Here is a 27,913-nt window from a genome sequence, read left to right as displayed (position 1 = left end):
TTATTTCAGTTTTCGCTTTTTGAAATTCTCATCATTTTTGTTTTTAGTTTAAATGTTTTCAGTTTTTGAGTATTTGACCGTCATTTGTGTTTTGCTTTTGGCCTTAAATAAATCAGCTATGACATGCTCACTGGCAATTTCATCATGATCATTGTCATTACGACCAACAATCGTCATCATCATGTCATAGACAGCTAAGTTCCGAACAACATGGTCTAGAGATGTCGATCGTCAACCAGTAGGCACTCTTTTTGTCTTACCCTAGCCATTGTTGCTCTTGATTTTTTTTGGTGTTTATTAGACGCCTGTTGTGTTAGAATGTTTTTCTCTGACAATTTCAATTTGAAGGTCACATAACATGTTTGAAACGTTTTTTTTTGTTGGTTTGATTCATATTTCAATCATTTATATATCCCATAAAATTCGTATTTATATGAGCGAGCGCAATATTTGAGATTAATGCTGAAGTTCTCTTTTTCGATGGCCGGATATAAGCAAAGTTTTCCATTTATTATATATTCAAATCATATTCATTTATGTATGTAGACGAAAGCGATTGAATATTTAATTTTAATTAATGGCTGATTATAAGGAAATATTGTATTGGGGGAGATTAACTGAAATATGTTTTAGACTTTCTAGAGTGATGAGGAGATATCGATTTAGCATGTTCATACAGGATAGCTGACACAAAGTGTTACCAATTTTAATGACCAACTTGTTTGTCAGAAGATATATGTTTATTAATTCAAATGAAGTGTGGAGGTGATTTTAATTTCGAAATCCTTTCACTTTTGCCCCATATGATCACCTTTTGTCTTGACCATTGTTCTGAGTTGGTTTAAAATCGAGTTGAAACAGCGAAACCCGCTGCCGTTCTCTAGCGTTCGAAGCCATCAATACAACTTCCAACAGATGCGCAGAATCATGTGTACAGGGTGGCTGATGAATATTGCTACAATGATGAATATTGCTACATTTTTTTTTCGGTGTATGGAATACATTTTTCTTTTATTCATGTTAAATTAAATTATTAAATTAATTATTAAATTATTATTAATTAAATTAATTAATTAATTAATTAAATTAATTATTAAATTATTATTATTAAATAGAAAAAAAGTTATTACATTTTTTTTTGGTAGCGGCTTTCATCAGCCACCCTGTATGCCTTGGGAGTAGTGTAATTGTGTAGACAAAACAAGTAAGAGCGTGCTAAGTTCGGCCGGACCGCATTTGTCGAGTTCTATGCGCGGTATCTCTTTTCAGGCAAACAAAGAATATTGAATAAGAACTGTTATGCTATTGGAGCTATACTAAGTTATAGTCCGATTCGGATCATAAATGAGTGCTGAACATTGTAGAAGTCATTGTGTAATATTTCAGTTCATTCGGATAAGATTTGCGCCCTGTAAGGGCTCAAGAAGCAAAATCGGGAGATAGGTTTATAAGGGGGCTGTATCAAGCTATGGATCGATTCAGACCATATTAGACACGTATGTTGAAGGTCATGAGAGAAGCAGTTTTGCAAAATCGGATGATAATTGCGCCATCTAGAGGCTCAAGAAGTCGAGATCCCAGATCGGTTTATATGGCAGCTATACCATATTATGAACCGATTTGAATCATACATAGCACATTTATTGAAAGTCAACAAAACACCTCATGCTAATTTTCAGCCAAATCGGTGTGCTCTATAGTCTCAAGAAGTCAAGATCGGTTTATATGACACCTATACCAGATTATGAACCGATTTAAATCATACTTAGCACAGTTGTTGGAAGTGATACCAAAACCAAACTACGTGCAAAATTTCAGTCAAATCGGACGAGAATTGCGCACTCTAGAGGCTCAAGAAGTCAAGGCCCAAGATCGGTTTATATAATATATCAAAACATGGACCGATTTGAACCATACTAAGCGCAGTTATTGGAAGTTACACCGAAACACCACGTGCAAATTTTCAGTCATTTATATGGCAGTTGTATCAAAAGATGGACCTATTTGGCCCATTTACAATCTTAACTGACCTACACTAATAAAAGGTATTTGTGCAAAATTTCAAGCGGCTAGCTATACTCCTTCGAAAGTTAGCGTGCTTTCGACAGACAGACGGAACGGACGGACATGGCTAGATCGACTTAAAATGACATGACGATCAAGAATATATATACTTTATGGGCTCTCAGAGGCATATTTCGAGGTGTTACAAACATAATGACGAAATTAATATGCCCCCATCCTATGGTGGAGGGTATAAAAATCTGCCATTACACAAAAACACGTGCATTGGAAAAAGTAAAGCTAATAGACAACGTTGTAGGGCGTGATTATATTTAATTAATATAACAGAGGCGTTTTTGCAATAAATTCGGTATAAGTACAATATACAGACGTCGTTTGGATAGAGATGATTATTCTAACCAAATGAAGAAACGCGTCCCATAGTGGTTGGTGTGTTTTGCGATATATAGCTTTCCTTTGAGAAAGTACAGCCAACAGACATGGTTGTCGAGCGTGGTTATGTGGAATTTATATAATAGAGGCATTTTCGCAATAAATTTGGCATAAGTACAACCCTACAGCCCCTAAAGCCTTCACACCTAAAATGGCTGATGACTATTCTAACCAAATGACGAGAAACGTCCCATAGTGGTTGGTGTGTGTTGTGATCTCTGGCTTTCCTTTTCCATTTGCAAAAAATCTGCGATAATTGAGCTCGTCTTGAAAGAGAAACACACGACAATTTTTGCTTGTTGGCGTAGCCACCGAGGTGAAAATAGGCTTCATAAGTCAAGATGATTTCATGATTTCACTAATTTTTATGATTTCACCATTTTTGTAGTGAATTTTAATAATTTCAATACTTTGTTGAAGCGTGTATCGTTCTATTTTTATGCCCTCCACCATAGGATGAGGGTATACTAATTTCGTCATTCCTTTTGTAACAACTCGAAATATTCGTCTAAGAACCCATAGAATATATATATTCTTGATATTCTTTATCGTCGTGACACCCGTCCGTCCGTCCGTCCGTCTGCCTGTCCGTCTGCCTGTCCGTCCGTCCGTTCGTCTGTCCGTCCGTCCGTTCGTCTGTCCATCTGTCCGTCCGTTTGTCCGTCCGTCTGTCCGTCTGTCCGTCTGCCTGTCCGTCCGTCTGTTCGTCCGTCCGTCTGTCTGTCCGTCCGTCTGTCTGTCCGTCCGTCCGTCCGTCTGTCTGTCTGTCTGTCCGTCCGTCCGTCTAGCCGTCCGTCCGTCTGTCCCTCCGTCTATCCGTCCGTCTATCCGTCCGTCCGTCTGTCCGTTCGTCTGTCCGTCCGTCTGTCTGTCTGTCCGTCCGTCTGTCGAATTTTGCGCAAATACTCGACATCCCGATTAGACTTCTTGAGCTTTTAGAGGACGCTATTGTTATCCAATTTGGTAGAAATTTTACCTTTGTTGTTTTGGTATGAATTCCAACAACTGTGCCAAGTGTGATCGAAATCCGTCTATAACTTGATATAGCCACCATATAAACCGATCTCCCAATTAGACTTATTGAGCTCAATCCGATTTGGATGGAATTTTGCACATATGCGCATAAGTATGGTCTAAATCAGTCTGTCTTCTGATATAGCTGCAATATATCCAACATATAGACATAGAGATTAAGTGTGAGGCAGCCACTGCGGCTATGGAACTTAAGGCGATAGTAGCATGGATAGAGGAGAGAAACAGGTCACACCTTCGGGTTATAATCGAGGTGACGATAGGAAACCTGGAAGAAATTGAAGAGGTTTAAGATCGAATATCTGGGACGACATATAGGTCAAGTGCGAAACACAGCGGACAACGGCACAGTCTTGGCTTGACGAAATTCTGGTATTGCCATCTGGATGTCCATTGTATATGGATGGAAGGAAGTAAGAAGACAGGGTGAGCATGGGGGTCTACTTTGAGTACCCAAGGAGTGAGATGTGTTTTCGCCGCCCTGATTATGTTGTTGTTGTAGCCACATGTTTATATATGGAGTTGACGATCCTTGCCTAGCTCTTATAGGTGAACAAACTCGTTCCGGTCCAACGGATCGATCGCCGCGGCAACAAGGTCGCCATTGGTTATTTACAGGCACCAATAACTCGCCCTGTCATATCGAGCATCATAGGTACTTATTATTTATGCTAGAGCCGGTGCCACCCGGCCTTTCACTGAGACTCTTCGCTCGATACCACCAATTGAAACACGGTGGGTTAGATGAAGAAAAGCCTATGGTGAGATAGAGACCGTGAGAAGACGAGACTGTTATTGAAAGTAAGTAAGAAGGAGGTCAGTATAGCTTTTGGAATCATAACGGGACACATAGGACTACGAGCTCAGTTATGCGACATGGGTACGGCAAGTGATGGCATGCGTAGGACTGTGGGGAAAATGATGAGACTCTGGAGGATTTTCTTCTATGTTATTGCCATGCTTAGCGGCTAACAGATATCAGCACCAAGGTGGGGACAAAATACAAGACATGAACCGACTTTAGCACGTGAAATGGAGAATAATTAGGAATTTTTATTTTTTTTTGTTTCTCTATCAAGACGAGCTCAATGATAGGAGATTTTCTTTGCGAATGGAAAAGGAAAGCCAGAGATCGCAACACACACCAACCACTATGGGTCGCGTTTTCGTCTTTGGCTGGAAGACTTTTCAGCCACAATAGTTGTGACGGCTTCAAGAGATTTAGGAAAGGGAATTAGGGATTTTGTTCGTAGCACGGATTTCCCAACTTAAATTTGTATACCCTGCACCATAGGACAGGGATATATTAACTTCGTCATTCCGTTTGTAGCACATAAGACCCATGTATTTTTTGATCGCCATGACATTTTAACTCAATCTAGCCATGTCCGTCCGTATGTCTGGCGAAAGATCGCTTATTTTTGGAGGAGCAATGCTAGGTCTTTGAAATTTTGCGACTTCTTATCAGTGCAGGTCGGTTGGGATTGTAATTGGGCAAGATCGGCTCATGTTTTAATATTGCTCCCTTATAAACCGATATCCCGATTTTACTTCTTGAGCCTCTAGAGAGCGCAATTCTTATCCGACTTTAAAAGCGCCAATATTTCACCTTGTCATATCGACCATCATAAGCACTCAGTATTTAGCAAGATCCGGCGCCGCCCGGCCTCTCACGGAGATTCTCCGCTCGATATCGCTGATTGTTTGCGAATGCAGTAGCAGCATTCCTCCTCCTGTGAACGGGCCCGATAGCTTTCAGTGGCATGGCATGTCATTAATATACACATCCTCTTATCAACCTAACCTAACCTACCTTGCTCTCACAATGTCTCTGGGGAGAGCTAGGGATTGTTTTTTTTAATAGTCTTAAACGCTTTGAATATTTTTCTAATCACAATTTTTCGTTTTATTTTCAGAACAATCATCGAAGAGACCGTTGAAGTAACCTCATCTTCATCCATTATGGGCAGTGGCAAGGATAGTCCATCCAAAATGACACAAACCAAAATAAAAACATCGGACTATTCGAGCGAAGATAGTCCGGAGAATAAAACCAAAACCGCCACCAGAGGCATTACCTCAATTTCGGCTGGTGGTCATAACCTACAAACACAGCAACAAAATCAAAAGTTCACAGAGACCAAAACCACATCAACTGTGGTAACAAAAACCAAAAAATCTGGTGGTAGTGTGGCCACTTCAACACCTAAAACTAGTAATTTTGTTACTAATTTCGCCTCACAGTACGCCTCGAGAGGTGGCGGCGGTGGTAGTAGCGCCAAGGCATCTAAATCTCAAACCGAGTCTCACTATGAACAGAGAAGTGTTAAGGAACACACACAAAATGTGCTGAACAGTGAAAAGGAAATGAGTAAAGGCAAATCATATCTAAGCGGATTCTTGGGCAATTCTTTTGGTGCGGATAATCTAGATTCAAGTGATCATGTTGCATACTTGGAATACAAAAAGGCAGGAGAATATTGGAAGTAAGTTAGCGAATCATTCTATTCGACTTATAATTATTAACGTATTTTTATATATTTTCAGAACCACACCAAAAACGGATTACACCTATTCGGAATTATCACCGCACCGTCGTGAGTTGGCCCCCGGTATTGTAGCCATGCCCAATATGTCCCGCAAATCATTAGAAAATCATCATGAACGTATCAATTACATGGTTGAACGAGATCCCGCCCAAGAAGAATACATTCGTCGTCGCTACGAAGCGTCCAAATTTACTCAAAATAGAAGAGCGGCGGAAAATCTCTCCTACGAGTCGGGGGATGAAGTCGACTATGCATATCGTAGAGCGACAAATGTTTATAACAATCGTTATGATGGTCAGCAGCAAAGCGATTCATGGCTTATGCGTTTCATTACGACAATTGTAACAACCGTGACTTCCACTTGGTCCTCAATGACGGGTTCCAATAGTGATCAGAATGGCGGAGTGGGCCGATATACTTCATACAGCAGTAGTATGTATCATACAAAAGTGGCAGAGCAAGATAGAGGTAAGAAACAAAATTTTTTTAAGGGAAATTAACTTCTTTTCAATATCTTATTATGACTATTTATTCGCAGGCTTTTTTGGTTCCATGTTTCATGGCATCGCTTCAGGATTTGCTTACCTTGTACGCAACCTGTATTTGTTTATCTCATCGGTACTGTGTTTGGACACATGGTTATTACAGTCATCGAATGCCGACAATAAGAGCAAAAAACGCTTTTTGTTGTTCCTATTGATGTTGTTGCCATTGCTTTTGTTAGCCGGTAAGTTTGGTTATATTCTTTTATCTGATTCAATTCTAAGGGATTTGTATTAAGGTGTGCTAAAATCAGTGGATTTGAAGGGAAAGGGATTTTACGGGCTATGTTAGAGGGCAATTAACGAAATTGGACATTTGAAGCATTCCGTAGGGTGCCAAGAAAATATAAAAAAAAAACTTCCCGATAAAATCTAAACCAAATTTAATGGGGTTGTTGTTGTAGTAGCCACATTTTCATGTGTAGTTGACGATCGTCGTCAAGCTCATATAGGCGAGCAAACTCGTTCCGGCCTATACGACCGATCGTTGCGGGTAAAGTGTGGCCATTGGTTATTTAAAGGCGCCAATAACTCGCCTTGTCGTAGGCATTCAGTATTTAAGCAAGACACCCGGTGACAACCGGCCTCTTCCTCGATGCCGCTGATTGTCCGCGACTGCAGTTGCAGCTACTCCGTATGAAACATACCACTATCCGCAACCTGTGGATGCGCGCGGTAGCTCCTAGCTTCTCGTGATAACGAAAATCACAGAGGTTGAAATTTAAAAATCCAGCCTGTGTGATGCTCATAGTTTTTCCGTGGCGGTAATGGGGTTGTAATAGTGTGTTGTAACTTCGCCTATTTTCCAGATCTTTGCATTTAGGGTGGGATGCGTATAAAGTGATCTGGCTTCAAGTTGGGTTAGGATTGATGGATCAGATCCACAAGAGACGCACATCTTGCGGTTTTTGAGTACAATCTGGGTACACATCTAATATGTTGGTGTCGATCACTGACTTAGAAATTGGGGGAGCTGCAAATCTGGAACGTACTCGATCCAGAATGACTACTATTTTCTGTAGGAGATTAACTTAATTAGCTTTTATCGGCAGCGGATTGATTCCAACAACAAATGGACAGCTGTCTCTAGATTATGTGGGTCCAACCTGACATGATTGGGCAGTGGCGCCTTATTCACATGGGATGATTTGGATGGCTCTAGCGATAACAACCCAGCATATATTTATTCCCGGTCCTTTGTACCGAAGGATGTTTGTATCCTGATGGAGGTGCTTAGTTCTCCACATTAGAACTAAGGAAACCACCTGCGATAGGCCAGACAGCACCGAATATCATTCCTCTATATCTCGCTCAACCGGCGATTACACACTGGCTCTGCATAGTTTAGCACTGTTCCACATTCTGGCCCCACACCTATCGTTATTATCTTCAACACCATGATCGTGCAATCTTCTGCATATAAGGTTAAGGATAAGGAAGCAAGGAAGACGTTGAACAGTGTCAGAGATATCAGCCTTCCTTAGGGAATATTTCACCAATAAATCTCCATTTAACGTTGTAGTCTCGATGGAAGAGACGATTTAGCGATGTTCTTAAAAAGCGTGACATGGCTCCGTCGTTAAATCAAGAGCAACGAACACCGTTTTATAGCATAGTTTTGTTGTAGCAGTGTGTTAAACACTGAGGAGGCAGCCCTTGCCGATGAAGAAATCCATCGGGTCAATGCGGTACGTACAACCGGCTGCCATGGGATTTTTCTTTCACAGTAACCTGTGATGGTTGGCCATCGGTTTGGAGACAACGGATGTGGCGATTTACTCGTCCTATCAGTTTTGGGATGTGGCGATTTACTTGTCCTATCAGTTTTGGGACGGTAAATTAATTGACGAGTTCGTTGACTTTTTTTTCGAACAATTGGAGTCAGAAGGGCTCTTGCGAATCTCGATGTGAATAAATCCCTGGGCCCGGATAGTATATCAACTCCTCTTGTTGTTGTAACCACATGTGTATGTGAACAAGCTCGTCACCGCGGGAACGTTATGGCCATTGGCCGCCAATAATCGTTTTGTCATATCGAGTATCATAGGCACTCAGAATTTAAGCATGAGCCGGTACCAGCCGGTCTTTCACTGAGACTCTCCACTCGATACGTCTGATTGTCCGCTACTGCAGTTGCAGATACTCCGTATGTAGCATTCCACTATCCGCAACCTATGGACTTGCCCAGTAGCTCCCTGCTAAGCTTCTCGTGATAACGATGAACACAACACAAATTGAAGCTCAAAGTTCCAGATTGTGTAGTGCTCATAGCGCCCGGCAGCTCTCAGCTAAGAATCTCGTAATGACGATGAGACCTGATGGCATTTCTATCTGAACTTTGGGGTCCCTCTATCGACCAGTTTGGTGAGAGAAAGGTCATGGCACTAGAAATATACAAGGAATATGGTGGATTCTGGCACGGTGCGCTTCCATCAAAGCTTGTCTCTTTTGGTGTCTGTGATAACTTCGCTCGATTTATATCGAGGTTTCTTGAGAGTCGCACTATGCGAGTTGTTGCGAATGGGTTCTCTTCCGATGAATACAAATTGATCGCAGGTGTACCACAAGTCTCTGTCCTTTATCCCTCCCTCTTTGGCATAGTAACTCACAAATGTTGCCAGCATTAGGAGATGATAACCAACTCTGAAAATGTTTTCTGATTCAGCGTCATAGGCGGACATGCTAACCTCCATGCTACGGAGGCCTCCAAATTCTCAATTAATCGTGCAAAACCTGGATCCATCTATCGATAAAGGGATTTTCGATCACTTTTATGTCAAAATCAGCTGATTTCATAATTAAAAACCCGATGCTTGAGTAAGTCGGGTAAATCATATAAGTGACGCAGTCATAGTGAAACAAACAGTTGGTTTGCTGGGTTCTGTTAAATATCCAGATCTAGAGATTCTGCAAATTGGGTTGGTGTTGTACAGCGTGATGCCGAAGTAAGCCATGTCGGCTATGTGGGTGAAAACGTCTAGCAAGTTGACATCAATCTTAGCCCTGTAGGAGTTGAGGCGGCTGTCGGAAAGTTGCTGAGGTAGAATTACTTTGCTTTACCATGGAAGGCTTACTAGAAGCGGGTAATTAAGACACAGAGAGAGTTGGGTCATACAACGTTTTTTTGAGGTTTTACAAACTGAATAAAAAAGTTAGGTTAAATGACACGCGCCTGGCAACCGCAGTTGCCAACTGCTTCACCCTAAGACTTCTGGTCCATTGAGCTCGCCTTAAAAAAAAGAAATAGGAGAGAAGAGAAAAACGAAAGCCATTAGAATAATATGGATAGAAACTATGGAGTCGGCATAGAGACTGAATAAAGTCTCACCTTATAGACGGCAGCCCCAGCCATCAGCCATCCCAGACCCTTGCAGAATTCCAGAATGACTCGGATTTCGAGAGACTGTAGGGAACTCAGTGAAGTCTCACTTACTAGAGGGCCACCCCGTCAGCCATCCCAGACCCTTGCAGAATTCAAGAATGACTCGAATTTCTAGAGATTGTATGCAACTCAGTGAGAAGAAAAGAGGTTTTCATCCATATATCCATAATATAGAAGTTCATTTATTTTACATCCTATACGGGAGGGTGTTTATAGACTAGAATATAAAATGTCCAGATATGTTTTCGATTTTATTACCTTGGATTTCGCGAGACTAGGCAACTCAGTGAAGAGAAGAGGTGTTCATCCATATATCCATAATATAGAAGTTCATTTATTTTACATCCTACGGTGGAGGGTGTTTATGGAGTAGAGTATAAAATGTCCAGATATGTTTCCGATTTTATAACCCCTTTGATCCACTGATGTTTTTTGGTTAGGCTAGGTGCTAAAATCTTTTTAAATGATCTCCAATATGGGCTAACACTTTAATATGCATGCACTTATTGTTGTCTTGGGTTTTATTTTTTTTTTTATTTTGTTCCCTTACAATGCATCACTCTAATTCATAATCTTTTTCTATCCATAATTATATCTATTCCAGGCACTTACTATTATCTCCATCCTAATGAACCTTTTCCCCCAAAATCATTTTCTGAATATACCCTGACCCTACCCGAATTGCCTAAAATCGATATGTCCGAATATATAAATCAGGCCAAATACGAAGAGTATAAGGCCGAAGCTTTTAATCGCCTAGAAAATGTACGCGACTGGTCTAATGATTATTTTCTCTATTTGAAAACCGTCTCACAAAATGTCATCGATGAGGGTCGTAAATTATTTCAGCGCGAAGAGTATTATGAACGTGTTTAATGAGGAATTATTTCAATTGATATGGAAATTCATATTACAAATTCTCTATGATATAATCAACAACATAATAGCAAACTGATGATACGTGAAGACATTTAAGTTTAATTTAGTTTTGTTTACATAAATTTAATTTGTTTTTTTGTTTTTGTTTAATTTTTTTAGTTTATTTTGTTTAGTTTTGTTTTGTTTTTCTTTAATTTATTTGGTTTTAAAGGGACAAAAACTCGCAACAAATTGACTTAATTGAGGATTGAGGATTTACTTCTAGCCCTTTCTTCATTTTTTCATATACAAGAATTCAATTTGGAGCCTATTTTGTATAAAACTTCGAAAGGTCGAAGTTATGATACAAGTTTTATACAAATTTCGAATTTATGGTAAGCTACATAAAATTTGGGTTAGTCGTATGCAGTCTTGCATCTAGTCTGATTAATTTTTATACCCACCACCGAAGGATGGGGTTATATTCATTTTGTCATTCCGTTTGCAACACATCGAAATATCCATTTCCGACCCTATAAAGTATATATATATATATATTCTTGATCAGCGTAAAAATCTAAGACGATCTAGACGCGTCCGTCCGTCTGTCCGTTGAAATCACGCTACAGTCTTCAAAAATAGAGATATTGAGCTGAAACTTTGCACAGGTTCTTTTTTTGATCCATAAGCAGGTTAAGTTCGAAGATGGGCTATATCGGACTATATCTTGATATAGCCCCCATATAGACCGATCCGCCGATTTAGGGTCTTAGGTCCATAAAAACCACATTTGTTATCCGATTTTGCTGAAATTTGGGACAGTGAGTTGTGCTAGGCCCTTCGACATCCTTCGTCAATTTGGCTCAGATCGGTCCAGATTTGGATGTAGCTGCCATATAGACCGATCCTCTTTTTTAGGGTCTTAGGCCCATAAAAGCCACATTTATTAACCGATTTTGCTGAAATTTGGGACAGTGAGTTGTGTTAGACCCACCGACATCCTTCGTCAATTTGGCTCAGATCGGTTCAGATTTGGATATAGCCGCCATATAGACCGGATCGCCGATTTAGGGTCTTAGGCCCATAAAAGCCATATTTATTATCCGATTTTACTGAAATTTAAGACAGTGAGTTCTCTTAGGCCTTTTGAAGTCCTTCGTCAATTTGGCACAGATCGGTTCAGATTTGGATATAGCTGTCATATAGACCGATTCACCGATTTAGGGTCTTAGGCCCATAAAAGCCACATTTATTATCCGATTTTGCTGAAATTTAGGACAGTGAGTTGCCCTAGGTCCTTCGACATCCTTCGTCAATTTGGCACAGATCGGTCCAGATTTGGATATCGCTGCCATATAGACCGATCTCTCGATTGAAGGTTTTGGGCCCATAAAAGGCTCATTTATCGTCCGATGTCGCCGTGATTTAGGGCAGTGAGTTGAGTTAAGCCCGTCGACATACTTCTGCATTATGGCACAGATTGGTCCAGATTAGGATATAGCTGCCATATAGGCCGATCTATCGGTTTTTGGTTTTGGGGCCATAAAAAGCGCTTTTATTTTCCGATGTCGTCGCAATTTAGGACAGCGAGTTGTGTTAGGCCCTTCAACATCCTTCTTCAATTTCACTCAGATCGGTCCATATTTGGATATAGCTGCCATATAGACCGAACTCTCGATTCAATGTTTTGGACCCATAAAAGGCACATTTATTTTCCGATGTTGCAGAAATTTGGGTCAGAGAATTAAGTTAATCCCCTCCACATATATCTGCAATTTGGTCTAGATCGATCAAGATTTGCATATCGCTGCCATATAGACTGATATCTCGATTTAAAGTCTTGTCCCCAAAAAGGAGCATTTATAATCCGATTTAACTAAAATTTGACACATTGACTTATGTTAGGCTTTTCGACATCCATGTTGTATATGGTTCAGATCGGTTTAGTTTTGTGGCTATATCTCCACTAAAAACACCAATATTTTGTTATACACAATTGAACAGTGATTTATACTTATTAGTATTTGGTATTTGGTCAAATCGGATCATATTTCAATATAATTGCTGTTGGGCATAAGGTATGCAATTTTCGCCGGATTTTGATGAATGGTGGTTTACATATATACCCGAGGTGGTGGGTTTCCAAAGTTCGGCCCGGCCGAACTTAACGCCTTTTTACTTGCTTTTGGTTAAAAGTACAGCACTACTGCATTCTTTCAGATTCTTTCTATTTTCATTAATTTTTTGTGAATATTTTAATGACGTATTTGTCCGTAAGGGTATTGTTGCCACTGACCTTTAATTATTTTTTAACCTTTTCGGTTACAGCTAACATTAAGCCGACAAAATAATCATTAAGCTTGACACTTTTACTGTATTTGTTTATTGTCTGCATTTTTCACGCATTAGCTCTGATGCATAAAAAAACCTTTGGTTTGATTAAGTCACGCAAGATTGAGCCTATTATTAAAATCTTAAATGAGCCATGAAGTAATTTTTATAAAATGATTAACAAATTGGACTAAAAACATGCCTCCAATTCGAATTCCGAGGTAAATACTTAAATGACGAGTTTTTAACATGGCAAAAAGCCAGCTGAATCTACCTTGGCAAAACAAAAAAATTCTATTCAGTGAGTCTACATTCAAGCGCACGCTCAATTCAAGTTTTAAATACAAAGTGCAATATTATATATTTATAAAATATATACTTAAGCTTCTGAGCAATAAATGTCAAAAACTTCACTTCAACAACAACTAATAATCGGTTTGTTGTTGGTCTTTTTATTACAAATATGTATAAAAATGCAAAATTTAATTATGTCCCCTGCAGTCTTCTACTTTCCACAGGTGATTTATCATTGTTCGGTTCATGAAAGTTCCACTGTGTGTTTGTCGAGAGAAGATCTTCCTAGTGCCAAAAATATTGGGAAAATAATGCAAATAAAGCCCGATTCAAGTTTAACCACCATGATGATTTTTTGGATCATTATTAAAAGCAGTGGGCAGGTTTGGATATTAAGAAACCGTTTGTAAAAGAAAGATTTTCGCTTACCTGTTTTAAGCTTCTTTTTATTTTGGTTGTTTCATTTTATTGTTGGATTTATTTGTCCAGCTGAAACCAATAGGCTTTGATTTTAGCTTTAGCTGAATGAATGGAATTTACCATCGTTTAATTTCGATGTTTGGTTCGCTCCTGTAGGTGAGCAAGCTCGTTCCGTTTTAAAGGGCCGATCGCCGTGGGAACAGCGTGGCCATTGGTTTTTTAAAGGCGCCAATAACTCGCCTTGTCATATCGAGCATCATAGGCAATTCAGTATTTGTGCAAGAGCCGGTGCCGCCTGGCCTCTCACTGAGACTCTCCGCCCGATACCGCTGATTGTCCGCGACTGCGGTTGCAGCTACTCCGTATGGAGCATTTCTCTATACGCAAGCTGTGGAGGCGCCCGGTAGCTTTCAGCTAAGCTTCTCGTGACAACACAGTTTGGATTGATTGGAACAGAGTTCCCATAAGAGCTACTCCGTATGGACCATTTCACTATCTCCAACCTGTGGACGCGCCCGGTAGCTTGCAGCTAAGCTTCTCGTGACAGCAATGAACACAACACAGATTGGATTGATTGGAACAGAGTTCCCAGACTATGCCGCTGACTACAGAGTCTCGCAATGCCGTTAGGTTTCCTAATCTTCCCCTCGATTATACCGCGATGGTATGAACTGCTCCCATCTTCTATGCACTCTCATATCCCCTTAAGTCTCATAGCTTAGGTGTTTGTCTCATACTAAATAAATTGATGTTGTAGTGGTTACAGCAACAATTGTCGGCGTTAACTATTCTGAATAGAATTTTCAAACAGCCATTATTAGGAACTCTGTGCTTTTTACATCAGATACCAATAACTGGTGCGTCATTTCCTTTGGGAATGCTGGACATTGAAATAAAAAGATCTACAATCTAGGTGCGCTTGTAATCCCATATGACCAGTGTAGACATCGAAGGCCGCACTGTTTTTTCTTCTACATTAACTCAGTATTCACCTCGTATTATCCAGATTTTTTCTTTTCGTTCTAATCGAGACTGCCAATTCGTTGTTTAAAGCCGTTTTCAAACCGCTCTCAGACTACGGCTAAATACCCCAACTTTGGGTCGGAGTCGGGGTCAGATTCCGCAGCACTAATACCAATGTGTGTAATGCGTTTTCTTCGCCCATGACTGTAATTAAGTTCGAGATGCCACGAAGAGTTTCGCATTTTCCAAGTTTATCGTCGGCAAATCTCTGACCCTTACTGCCAGCTTGTCCTCTCTTTCATTTCGCATCTGCTACCTACCGTGTCTGCATGCATGTTGTCCTGACCCTCTTGATATGCCGCTTGACCTAGAGATTCTCTATTGTAGCACTGAATCTCTCGCTATATTTCATAAGATCTCTACCTTGAGGATTCTGGGCGATGGATACATATCCACAAGATGATGATTTGTATGGTTCCTGCTGTAACAGCCCAGAAGTTATTGCTTAAGCAGTATGTATTGTAGATATGTCTTTGCACGGGCAGGATCTCGAAATTTATCCTGATGCAGCGACATTTCGCTACTATTTTGCTCATAGAACGCAGTACCACTTGTACGGAATGTGTTCGCATTATCGTCGTCACCATTTTTTATAGTGCTTTTTGATAGTTGATCGTGTGAAAAGCCAAAGTCAGTACTAGGCTTTACTTATCATTGACAGGCCATTGCATGCGATGTCAACTAGGTTTCCTAGTTAGCACCCCAAGTGCTGCCGGCTTGAAGACCATGTTGTAACACAACAACACACTGTTACAACAACAACACACTGTTACAACAACAACACACTGTTACAACAACAACACACTGTTACAACAACAACACACTGTTACATCAACCACACACTGTTACATCAACAACACACTGTTACAACAACAACACTGTTTCTACAACAACAACACTGTTTTTACAACAACAACACTGTTTCGATAGCAACAACACTGTTTCTACAACAACAACAACACTGTTTCTACAACAACAATGTTACTACGACTACAACAACACTGTAACTTACTACAACAACAACATTGTTACTACTACAAAAACATTGTTACTACTACAACAACACTGTTACTACTACAACAACACTGTTACTACTACTACATCAGCAGTGTTACTACTACAACAACAACACGGTTAATACTACAACAACACTGTTACTACTACAACAGCAACACTGTTACTGTAACATCAACAACAACAACGCACTGTTACAAAAACGCTGTTACAATATCCCACTTGCAACAATAACACACTGTTATAAAAACAACAACAATATACTGTTACAACAACAGCAACATATTGTTACAACAACATACTGTTACAACAACAACATACTGTTACAACAACAACATACTGTTACAACAACAACATACTGTTACAACAACAACATACTGTTACAACAACAACATACTGTTACAACAACAACATACTGTTACAACAACAACATACTGTTACAACAACAACATACTGTTACAACAACATACTGTTACAACAACAACATACTGTTACAACAACAACATTCTGATACAACAACATTCTGTTACAACAACATTCTGATACAACAACATTCTGTTACAACAACATACTGTTACAACAACATACAGTTACAACAACATAATGTTACAACAACATATTGTTACAACAACAACATACTGTTACAATAAAAACACATTGTTACAATAACACCGTTACAATATCATCACACTGTTGCAACAACACACTGTTGCATCAACAACAGACTGTTATAACAACAACACACTGTTGCAACAACAACACACTGTCACAACAAAAACACACTGTTACAACAACACTGTAACAACAGCAACAACACACGGTTACAGCACCAACACACTGTAACAACAACAACAAAAATACACTATAACAACAAAAAATACATTGTTACAACAACAACAACACTGGAAACACAGCAACAACAACACACGGTTACAGCACCAACACACTGTTACAACATCAACAAACTGTCAAACAACCAACATACTGTTGGAACACCAACAACACACTGTTACAACAACAACACACTATTACAACAACAACATACTATTACAACAACAACATACTATTACAACAACAACACACTGTTACAACAACAACACACTGTTAAATAAACACCAACATCAACAAGTTCCACTTATTCCACAGGCTATAGAAGAGCTCGGTCTCTGAATCTATAATATAAAAACGCATACCCGTTCTCTTTCCCACCTTTCAGCCTTCCGTTAGGCAACAGCTACCAGTTGGCGCTTGTGTTAGGATTTCTCGAATTCCAGGCAAATGTTTTTCCACGCGACCTCAGTTGTGATATTCGGTACGAAGCCTCTGCAATTCGATCCTCAATGTTCAAATCGACTATACGACGGTGTTGTATGGTTTTAAGTCTCTTAGCAACATTATAATAACCCATATCCGTTCTCTTTTCCACCTTCGAGCCAACCGTAAGGCAACCGCCACCAGTTGGCATTTGCGTTAGGATTTTTCCCATCCGTTCTTGCATCCGCGGCATTTGTGTTTCACACTCAACCTCAATTGTCGTACCCGAATACGATACGAAACCTTTGCATTCCGATTCTCTATTGTCATATCGAGTATACGACGATGTTGCGATCTGCTCCTACCATTAATCCATCCCATCATGGTCATAAGCAGGGTTACCATTGTGCGATTAAAGTCGGCATTTCCGACCTTTTTAGAGTCAAATTACCTTTTTACCATCTTCTTTGTAAAATTTTGCATAAATGTGCTAAGCCACTTTTATACACTTGCAATCTGTCTCAGTTCTTTGTTTCTGTGTTTTCTGTCTGTGTGAATTCCCAGATGTTTATTCCCATGACTTTCTGGTTGGAGCAACTACTTGGATTCATTCGATAACCAATCAACCTAGGAGGATTATTTCTCAATGTTTCTAATCACAAAGAAGTAAAGGTGAAATCATGACGGATAGTCTCGTTGTTTGGTACTGAATGGTTCGGAGACTTTCTTTACTTTATTTACTAATGATCAGGCGGAGGCCACCATAGCGCAGAGGTTAGCATGTCCGCCTATGACCTGGCGAGACCATCAGAAACATTTGTGAGGTACTATGCCATGAAAAACTTCTCTCCAAAGATGTGTGTCACTGCGGCACGCCGTTCGGACTCGGCTATAAAAAGCAGGCCCCTTATTATTGAGCTTAAACATTTGATTCGGATTGCACTCAGTGATATATGAGAAATTTACCCCTGTTTCTTAGTGGAATGTTCTTGGGCAAAATTTGCATTTGCATTTTACTAACGATCAAGTGCCAGATAATGTCACTCTGTAATGGGTGCAAATCGGTTTAGATTTAGATATAACTCTACGTACATACATTAGCCAAATTTCATTTATAGAACCGTAACAAGCCAACTTATCAGCAAAAACAGGACTTCTTTAATCCAATTTGGAAATTTCTTCCAAAAAAAAAAAATGTTTCTAAAAGTCACGAACGCCCGAACTACTTACTTAGCTGTTTGTATTATTTTGTAAAGCTTTAAATAATCTTTCAAGTGCAAGAGGAATTTGAAGAGGAACAGAGGAAAATAATCGTTCATAGACGAATTTTTGAGAAAACGACTTCTTTGTGCGACTTTTTTTTAAGAATAATCGCCTTTAGTACGACCTTTTCCATTCGTCATAAGTCTCTTAGCCGCCATTGTTATCTCGTACTTTATCTGTATGTCTATGGGCCCAATTTTCAAACTTGTCTGTAGAACCCTAGTCGGCGTGGTATTCATAGCACGTCTGTTGGAGCTGTTGTAGTCTTATCATTCAATTGGCTTTTGTACAGCCATTGCAACATTTTGGAATAAAGTTCCCATTTAAATCTATGGCTTTCCTGATTTGTCAGCAACATTTATGATCATTACCCCCGAACCAGTATGTCAGAACCATCTTGGGATTCAGTTCCCCTATTTAGAGCCTATGGTTGTTGTTGTAGTAGCAGTGTGTGCTACACTGAGGCGGCAGCCCTTGCCGATGAAGGAATTCATCGGGTCAATCCGGTACATACAACCGGCTGTTTAGTGAACAACATCTATGAGACTTCTTCGTTCGCTCGAAAAGTGGTATAACCAGTTCAGTTTCTTGATCAAGATCACGCCCCGTCAGTATGCCAGAATTTGCCTGATTACACCTTCGTAGTAGACCATTTTGGGATTCAATCCCCATTTTGAGCTTACGACTTTCCTGCTTAGTGACCCCATCTTGAAGGTATTACTACCAGTTGAGTTTCCTGGCCAATATAACCCCCAGCTGGCTTCGGCATAACTTTTGGTCTTGGGCTTTAAAATCTTTGTAAATACTCCCATGTTGAGTCATTTGATTGAACGAATTTTGTCCTTTTTCTTTTTGAAGTATTTTTTTGTTAATTTTTTTTTGTTATTTTTTTTTTTTTATTTGCATTTTTTGTTTTTTTTTATTACAATTTTTGTTGATTTATTTTTAAAAATATCCCATTTGTCATAAACAAATAAAAAATGTTTTTATAACTAACATTTTTAATTACATTTAGCCAAGTAAGTCGTAGTTTGTAGCTATTTTTTTCTCGCTTTACAAAACGTACAAATTTTTTGCATTTTCTATTTCGGATAATATCGATTTTAGGCAAAATTCATGAACCATCCAAAAAACAAACAAACAAAAATCTGCCATAAAGTTTCCCCTCAGTCCTTCCCCCCACCCCCATTTAAATAAAAAAAGCTTTGCCCCGTTCCCAAAAACGAAGTAAACCAGCAATTGCTGCAGTTTTCCAATAAAAATGCATATCGTGAACAAACTAAACAACAACAAAAACAAAACAAAATTGGAGAAGGATAGAGTGTTACCAAAAAAACAACAACAACGCGCTGCAATATGAAAAAAAAAAATATTCTATATATTTTGAAAATCAAAACTAAGGAAAGGAAACATCATTTTAGTTTTAAAACAAGGTTATTATTTTTTTTTTTTTTTTTTGCAAAATTCACATTACATATACATATACGTAGATATATAAAAAAAAATTATATATAGATTATAGTGTTTTTTTTTTCTCTATATTTTCCCCTGCTAAATCACTGTGTGTCTTTGATTAAACTTTAGTTGTTAAACAACTTTGATGTAAACTCATTTTTACCAGATATTGTTTCCATGATTTAACTCTCTGTAATTGATAAATCTTAAAAACAAAAAAAAAAAAAAACATTGTTTATTTAATAACAATTTGGAAAAAAACAAAAAAAAGGAAACTATTGATCCATCCTCATTAACACTTTATAAAGAACAAAACACACACACACACAAAATCTTTGAGTTTTCTTTATATGTTGTTATGTTGTGAAAGAGGGGAGGGGGAGGGTTAACATGGTAAGTATTTTTTTTTTTAAGGAGATGAGAAGAAAACTATATACTATACGGGGAATAACGGCAACACATTGGAAAAATACTCTATCCTTCTTCATTTGTTTCGTTAGGCCTATTCTAAGCTTTTTCTTTGACATTTGTTTTGATTGGCCTTTAACTTGTATCTCCTTGCATACGCTGAAAAAAGAAAATTATTTAAAAAATTCATATATTTCATCTTCACCCATCCAACCACCCATTACACCCTTATATCCAGCTTTTCTTGCCCCTAATTTTAACAAATGAAGAAGGGTCCTGCACCCAACCACAGTTGTTTGCAGAGAGTATTTTTCTAATTTTTGCTTATCTTCCCCTTGTTTCTCTTTCTCACCTCTCACCTGCTACAGCCTGGTGGCTGCTGGATGAACAGGATCGCCTTTTATACATGCAACGTTGGCAATCTTTGTTACCTTTGTCCTTGATCACCACCCTAAGAAGCTCTCTGTACACCAATGTGCATAGCCTGAAAAGCCTTTTACAATTACCTCTCTTTGCCAGCACAAGTTCTAGTCAAAACCTGGACAACTTAAAGTTGTCCATGCAAAAGTCCATGCCTGCCGAAGAGTATGAGAATATCTTGAATCACATTAACTCCTATGTTCAGACCTTGGTGGATCTAAAGTTGCAGGAGCAGCAGCAGCGAAATCAAGGCAAAGCCTCGGAACTGTCGACAAAACAAATCACACTTATAGTACAAATAATTAAGGAAAATCTAGAGGCCTTGAGCCGGCAAAAACGTTTCACCGAATCTCCAGAAACGTTGACGCAGCTCTCCGAGGCCGATCTTAATCTCATTATACAAAAAGTTCTATTACGGCTTCAGGAAGATGACACCCTAAGGCAGCCCTTGATACTAACAGCCGAGAATAAAGAAGAAATTAAACGCTTGATTGCACAAACCCTGCAAGTAAATAATTACTCATACTATAACACCATTGTGGAGAATTTGGATTTGGATGCCTTAATAGCCAGGCTCTTAAAGGCCCCCCTCTTCACCGCCTATATTAACGAGGAGATTTCCTCACAAATCAATGGCAAATTACATGAAAAACTTTTGCAATTGCAAAAATCTCATACCTCCACCATGGGGGCAGATCAGTTTGCCTTTCTGGAACAACAAAAGCTTATCATAGACAATTTGGGCCAGGAGATATCCTTCATTAAGCTTTCGCTCAATGACAAAGTCTCGGAAAATGAAGATCTGCATTACTCCATAAAACATTTGCAACAAACTCAGGATGATCTACTCAGGCGTCTACAGGAGTTGGAGTTCTCCAACGATGAACGTTTCTCGAATTTAATGCAGGAAATTACCCTTAAACTGAATACTCTCAAAGATGAACAATTCCATTTGCTCAATCAACAGGTTAAACTATCGCTCATAGATATTTTAGGCTTCCGCACTACCTCCAAAGATGGCGCCAAATTTGACGATGCAGATTTGCAAAACTGGATAAATTCTATGTTTGTGGCCAAGGATTATCTGGAGCAACGTTTGGCCCTCATCAATAATCGCACCAATGAAAGAATTAAACAGGAAATCGACAAATCGGCCATGTTTTTGATGCGCGACATTAGTGAGCGGCTTAAAACTGAGATCATCTTAGCTGTGAAAAAAAAACACCTAGAGTCCAATGCTGTTTTAGAAGGCCACATTAAAGCCGCCTTGTCCGAGGAGGAGGTACGCAATATTGTCAAATCCGTGTTGGCGATTTATGATGCCGACAAGACAGGTCTAGTGGACTTTGCCTTGGAATCGGCCGGTGGCCAAATATTGTCCACACGTTGTACGGAAAGTTATCAAACCAAATCGGCTCAAATCTCTGTTTTTGGCATACCCTTGTGGTATCCTACCAATACGCCACGTGTAGCCATATCACCCAATGTTCAACCCGGCGAATGTTGGGCTTTTCAAGGTTTCCCTGGATTTTTGGGTAAGTTGCTCACTGGCAGAAAGGAAGATGCGTACGAACGTTTATACCATTCTTTGATTTCAGTTCTTAAATTGAACTCTTTGGTGTATGTAACTGGTTTTACTTTGGAGCATATACCAAAAAGTTTGGCACCCAATGGGGCCATAGATTCTGCGCCTAAGAATTTTACTGTTTGGGTAAGTTGAACACTTAAAAAAAATTGTCATTACAATATAGAAAAAATGTAAGTATGAAAAATATTCTGGAGCGATGAGAACCACCCCCACTAAGGTACTGTAGACCATTCTAGATATCTAGCCGATCCATAGACATGCAGGTTAAGTGTGAGGCAGCCACTAAGTCTATGACAATTAAGGCGATGGGAGAATTGATAGAGGATAGGGTTAGCTCATATCATCGCTGTATAATCGAGGCCAAAATAGGAAACCTGGAAGAAATGGAAGAGGTTTCCGATCGGATATCTGAGACGACACTTGTGGTCGAGTGCGATTCACTGCTGCCAGGCTCACAGTCTTGGATTGGCGGAACTCTGGTATTGCCATCTGGAAGTTCATGTTATGCAGATGGATCCAAGCTAGAGGACAGAGTGGCCTGGGATCTATATTGAGAACCCAGGGATTGAGATCTGTTTTCGACTGCCTGAGCATAATACGATCACGGAACAATCCCATGGCAGGCGGTTGTACGTACCGGAATGACCCAATGGATAGCTTTATCGGCAAAAGCTGCCACCTCAGTGTACTGCTACAACAACAACAACGATCACAGTGTGAGCTGTTATTGTTGTAGCAGTTTGTCGTACACTGAGGCGGCAGCCCTTGCCGATGATGGAATCCATCGGGTCAATCTGGTAGTTACAACTGGCTGTTAATGCGAGGACGTCGAATGTGAACATCTTGAAGGACAGTAAACTGGTCATCAGGGCAATAACAACCAGAAGGGTAGGGTTTCGAACAGTCTTGGGCTCTTAGGAGAAGATTAACGCCTTCTCTGAGGATTGCAAGATCCGCATTGTTCTGGTTGTTGTTGTAGCAGTGTGTTGTACACTGAGGTGGGAGTCCTTGCCGATGAAGTACTCAATAGGGTCAATCCGATACGTACAACCGGATGCCATGGGATTGGCATTGTTTTGGTGCCTGGCCGTAGCGGAGTAAGGGGAATGAAAGAGCAGACGATTTGGAAGTGAAGGCCCGAAGAGGACTGCCGTCAATAAACTTGGTTAACCCGAATCCTTTCGGGTCAATGCAGTCCGAGTTAAGGGCATGGGTGTAACACTGTGAAACGGTCAGTTGGACGAGGAAAATCCTATGGGAAGATCCGGATTGTAATCTTAATGCTGCTTCCATGGGATTGGTATTGTTCTGGCGCCGGGCCAAGAAAAGTAAGGGGAATGAAAGAGCAGACGATTTGGCAGTGAAGGCCAGAAGAGAACTGCCGTCAATAAACTTGGTTAACCCGAATCCTTTCGGGTCAATGCAGTCCGAGTTAAGGGCATGGGTGTAACACTGTGAAACGGTCAGTTGGACGAGGAAAATCCTATGGGAAGACCCAGATCGTAATCTTAAAGTTGCTGCCATGGGATTGGTATTGTTCTGGCGCCGAGCCAAGAAAAGTAAGGGGAATGAAAGAGCAGAAGATTTGGCAGTGAAGGCCAGAAGAGCACTGCCGTCAATAAACTTGGCTAACCCGAAGCCTTTCGGGTCAATGCAGTCCGAGTTAAGGGCATGGGTGTGACACTGTGGAACAGCGAAACGGTCAGTTGGACGAGGAAAATCTACGGGAAGATCCGGATTGTAATCTTAATGCTGCTTCCATGGGATTGGTATTGTTCTGGCGCCGGGCCATAGCAGAGTAAGGGGGAATGAAAGAGCGGACGATTTGGCAGTGAAGTCCAGAGGACTGCCGTCAATAAACTTAGTTAACCCGAAGCCTTTGGGGTTGAAGCAGTTCGATTTATGGGTGTGGTTGACGAACGTGCATGTAAAGCTGTCGAAACGGTCAATAGGGCGACGAAAATTCTAGGGGAGGATCCAACACGAGATCTCAAATCCCGGTAGCCTGATTTTAATTTTACACCCATGATTACTTGGGCAAAAATTCTTGGAATTTTTCGTAGATATCACCACCCTTATGTATGGTAATAGAGGCCATCGTAGCGGAGAGGTGTAAATTATCAATTAATTTCGTTTGGTAAGTCATAGGAGTTTAAAATTTTCCAAAATTTCAAATCCTTTGACATATCCTTGCAAGTTTTTCTAGCTATTTAGCAAACAAAATATTAATATTGTAAGACACCTTGGAATTTTATTTGCTTTTCTAATAGTTCTCCAATATTTCTAATTAATTGTTACTGTTTGCTTGACTATCCTTACCTTAATACAGGGCCTGGAACATGAAAAGGATCAGGAGCCAGTCCTATTTGGTGAGTATGAATATGCTGATAATGATGCTTCATTGCAGTATTTCCCCGTGCAAAACCAGAATATCAATCGTCCCTATGAGATTGTGGAGTTGCGTATTGAATCCAATCATGGACAACCATTGTACACCTGCCTATATCGCTTTAGGGTTCATGGCAAACCGCCAACTACGTAAACTTGGAAACTATGAAGGCAAAAGGTTAAGCAACCAAAACAACCATCCTAAACTTAGCCATAACAATTAAGTTAATTGGGAATAGAATAAGTTAAGCACAAAATAAATACCTACTTAAGTCTAGTAGATAGTACAACTGTATATAGATATGTATTATTTAATGTATAACATGAATAAATGTTTGTATGTAATTAGGTATATGAACTATAGATAGAGTGTAAATGAGTGCCTTAAAAGAAACGTTTTGTCTTGGATGTAACGCAACTCAAGGGGTTCCTATCATGTTAACTCGCATCCTCTCACACAGGCAGGCAGGGCAGGAGGGGTGGGAAACGAAGATGAAATGCTTTTCCTTGCTACGTCTGTCTGCCTCCTGCAACGTACACAAATAAACAAAACAAACAAAGAAAGGCACTTTTAGGTTTAACTGTTTTCCCACTTAATGCAACCACCTATAATTTTTCTTCTCATGCTCCTTTCCAAACACTACCCTTTCTCTCCCCCTCCCCTCCCTTCATCTGTTAAGTTCTCTGACTCGATTGCCATCTCTACCATGCTTCTTTTGGCGGAGTTGATTTGTTTCCTTTTCCTTGTATTTACGCCTAGCCTTTAAGTTAATTTAGTTTGGTAGGTATTCTTTTTAAAACTTGTTTTCCTTGTATTTTTAGTTTATTTATTCTTACTTAATTAATTGTTAACAATATGAAAGAAAAAAAAGAAAGAAAACAAAACAGGTATAAACGCTTTTGTACATAATGCTCTGTATTTAATTGTAGTTTTAATTTTTATGGCATTCTATTATTTACTTGCCCGATTTTTTTAATTAACAAATTGTGTTCTACCACCTGCCCAATCCCCACCCATACTTCAAAAATGGAAAATTTAATTTTTAATGATAACCTAAATGAAGAACTAACTCTAAGTCTATAAACTACAGCCCAACTTTGTAAACAACCAATGAATGATTGAAAATTGTTACTAAATAAATGTGTTACTGAAATGCTTTTAAATAAACAAAAAATCATATCAACTTATTGGCATTTGGTTTCCTAGCGGAATGCTTTGTTATGTTGTATTAATAGCAATAAATTAGATTAAAACGCTTCTTTAACTCTATTAAGCTACTTGTGTTTTTTATACCCTACACCACTACTGTGGTACATGGTATTATAACTTAGTGAATTAGTTTGTAACACCCAAATGGAAGAGAGATAGACCCATTGAAAGGTATACCGATCGACTCAGAATCACTTTCTGATTCGATTTAGCTATGTCCCACTGTCTGTCTGTCTGTCCGTCTGTCCATGTTAATTTGTGTACAAACTACAGGTCGCAATTTTCATCCGATCGTCTTCAAATTTGGTATGGGCATGTTTTTCGGACTAGCGACGAAGCCTATTGAAATTGGAAAAAATCGGTTCAGATTTGGATATAGCTTCCATATATATTCGTCCGATTTGCAGTAATAATGCAATAAAATAGTCATTTATTACCCGATTCTCTCGAAATTTGGCAGGAATGATTTTCTTATGACTCTCGATATTACTCTTAAATTTCATAGAAATCGGTTCAGATTTGGATATAGCTCCCATATATATGTTCGTTCGATTTCGAGTAATACAGCTGTAAAAAGGTCATTTGTTGACCGATTTTCTTGAAATTTGTTGGGAAGGATTTTCTTCCGACTGTCAATATTACTAGTGAATTTGATAAAAATCGGTTCAGATTTGGATATAGCTCCCATGTATATTTTCGTCCGATTTGCAGTAATACAGCAATAAAATTGTCATTTATTAACCGATTCTCTCGAAATTTGGCAGAAAGGATTTTCTTATGACTCTCAATATTGCTGGTGAATTTTAAAGCAATCGGTTCAGATTTGGATATAGCTCCCATATATATGTTCGTCCGATTTGTAGTAATACAGCGTTAAATGGTCATTTGTCAACCGATTCTCTCGAAATTTGGTAGAAAGGATTTTCTTATGACTCTCAATATTACTGGTGAATTTCATAGAAATCTGTTCAGATATATATATGTCTCCCGATTTTCACTCCTAGACCCACTACACGCGCATTTATTGACCGATCTTCCCAAAACGCTTTCCTCGACGAATTCCACAATAACCATAAAGTTTGGTCGAAATCGGTTCAGATTTAGATATAGCTCCCATGTATTTGTTCGTCAGATTTTGGATAATTTGTTGTCATTTGTCAACCGTACTTATATATTTTGAACATGTTTGCTTTGCTCGAAATTTGATACAGGAATTTTAATAATCTATCTGAATACATCAAATTTGTTTCAGAATTAGATGTTAGGTGTAGGGTATTATAAAGTCGGCATCGCCCGACTTTTGCCTTTCCTTATTGGTTTTAATATGTTTATTAGGGTGATGACTTTTTACAACCTTATATACCTGTATCATATTTTGATGGGTTTTTATTTAAGACTATATAAAATCTTAAATTTAAGGTGATTCGATAAAAAAAACCTTACATACAAAATGGTTTTGAAATTTATTTTTTTGGCATTGTGGGCAATTTTGTGAAGTCACTGTAAACAGTTACATAAATGAACACAAGCTTCATGCCCGAAATTAAATGGGCGTAGCTAAAATTTTTTTGGGTAGACATATCAGTTTGAGTTAACCTTAATAGCAACTGAAAAAAAAAAATCATTGTCCTAGGTGTACTGCTTGCGATTTTGATGAAATTTGAAACAGTGCGTTTTGGTACCCTTCTAAACCTTTTAGCTGAATATCAAAACTCATTTCAATGAAATCGTACGAAAAATGTTTCTTTTATGAGATCAAAACTCCATATCGGGTGATCGGTCTATATGGCAGCTTTATCCAAATATGGTTCGATCCGGACGATATTCAACAAAAAGGTTAAAAGGTGTACCGGATCTCGCGGTGCCAAATTTCATTGAAATCGGATGAAAAATGCTCCTTTTATAAGCTCATTACACTATATCTAGAGATCGGTCTACATAGCAGCTATATCCAAATATGGTGCGATTTGGACCACATTTGACAGGAATGGGTAGGGTGTCTACCAGAACACGCTGTGCTAAGTT

At 39.2% G+C, this 27,913-nt stretch overlaps 1 protein-coding gene across 2 annotated transcripts in view; it reads left to right on the top strand.

Moving 5' to 3' along the window:
• LOC106088725 (klaroid protein) overlaps positions 1-25,916 on the top strand; it is a 65,504-nt gene extending 39,588 nt beyond the window's left edge. Inside the window, exons 3-8 of one of the 2 annotated variants that reach the window (XM_013254380.2) lie at positions 5,406-5,975; positions 6,037-6,506; positions 6,577-6,765; positions 20,651-22,237; positions 22,301-22,413; positions 24,620-25,916. In XM_013254380.2, the coding sequence (XP_013109834.2) occupies positions 5,406-5,975; positions 6,037-6,506; positions 6,577-6,765; positions 20,651-22,237; positions 22,301-22,413; positions 24,620-24,832 (3,142 nt within the window). In that variant the 3' untranslated portion in view covers positions 24,833-25,916. Of the gene's footprint in view, positions 1-5,405; positions 5,976-6,036; positions 6,507-6,576; positions 6,766-10,566; positions 20,196-20,650; positions 22,238-22,300; positions 22,414-24,619 lie in introns of those variants that run through there. The other variant, XM_013254381.2, reaches the window with a different exon arrangement.
• The last annotated feature ends 1,997 nt before the right edge of the window (positions 25,917-27,913 follow it).

This window comes from Stomoxys calcitrans, chromosome 5 (genome assembly GCF_963082655.1).
Source record: "Stomoxys calcitrans chromosome 5, idStoCalc2.1, whole genome shotgun sequence".
In the NCBI taxonomy this organism is placed as follows: domain Eukaryota; kingdom Metazoa; phylum Arthropoda; class Insecta; order Diptera; family Muscidae; genus Stomoxys; species Stomoxys calcitrans.
Note: the sequence above shows the minus strand (reverse complement) of the source record. Positions and strands in the feature narration are given on the sequence as shown.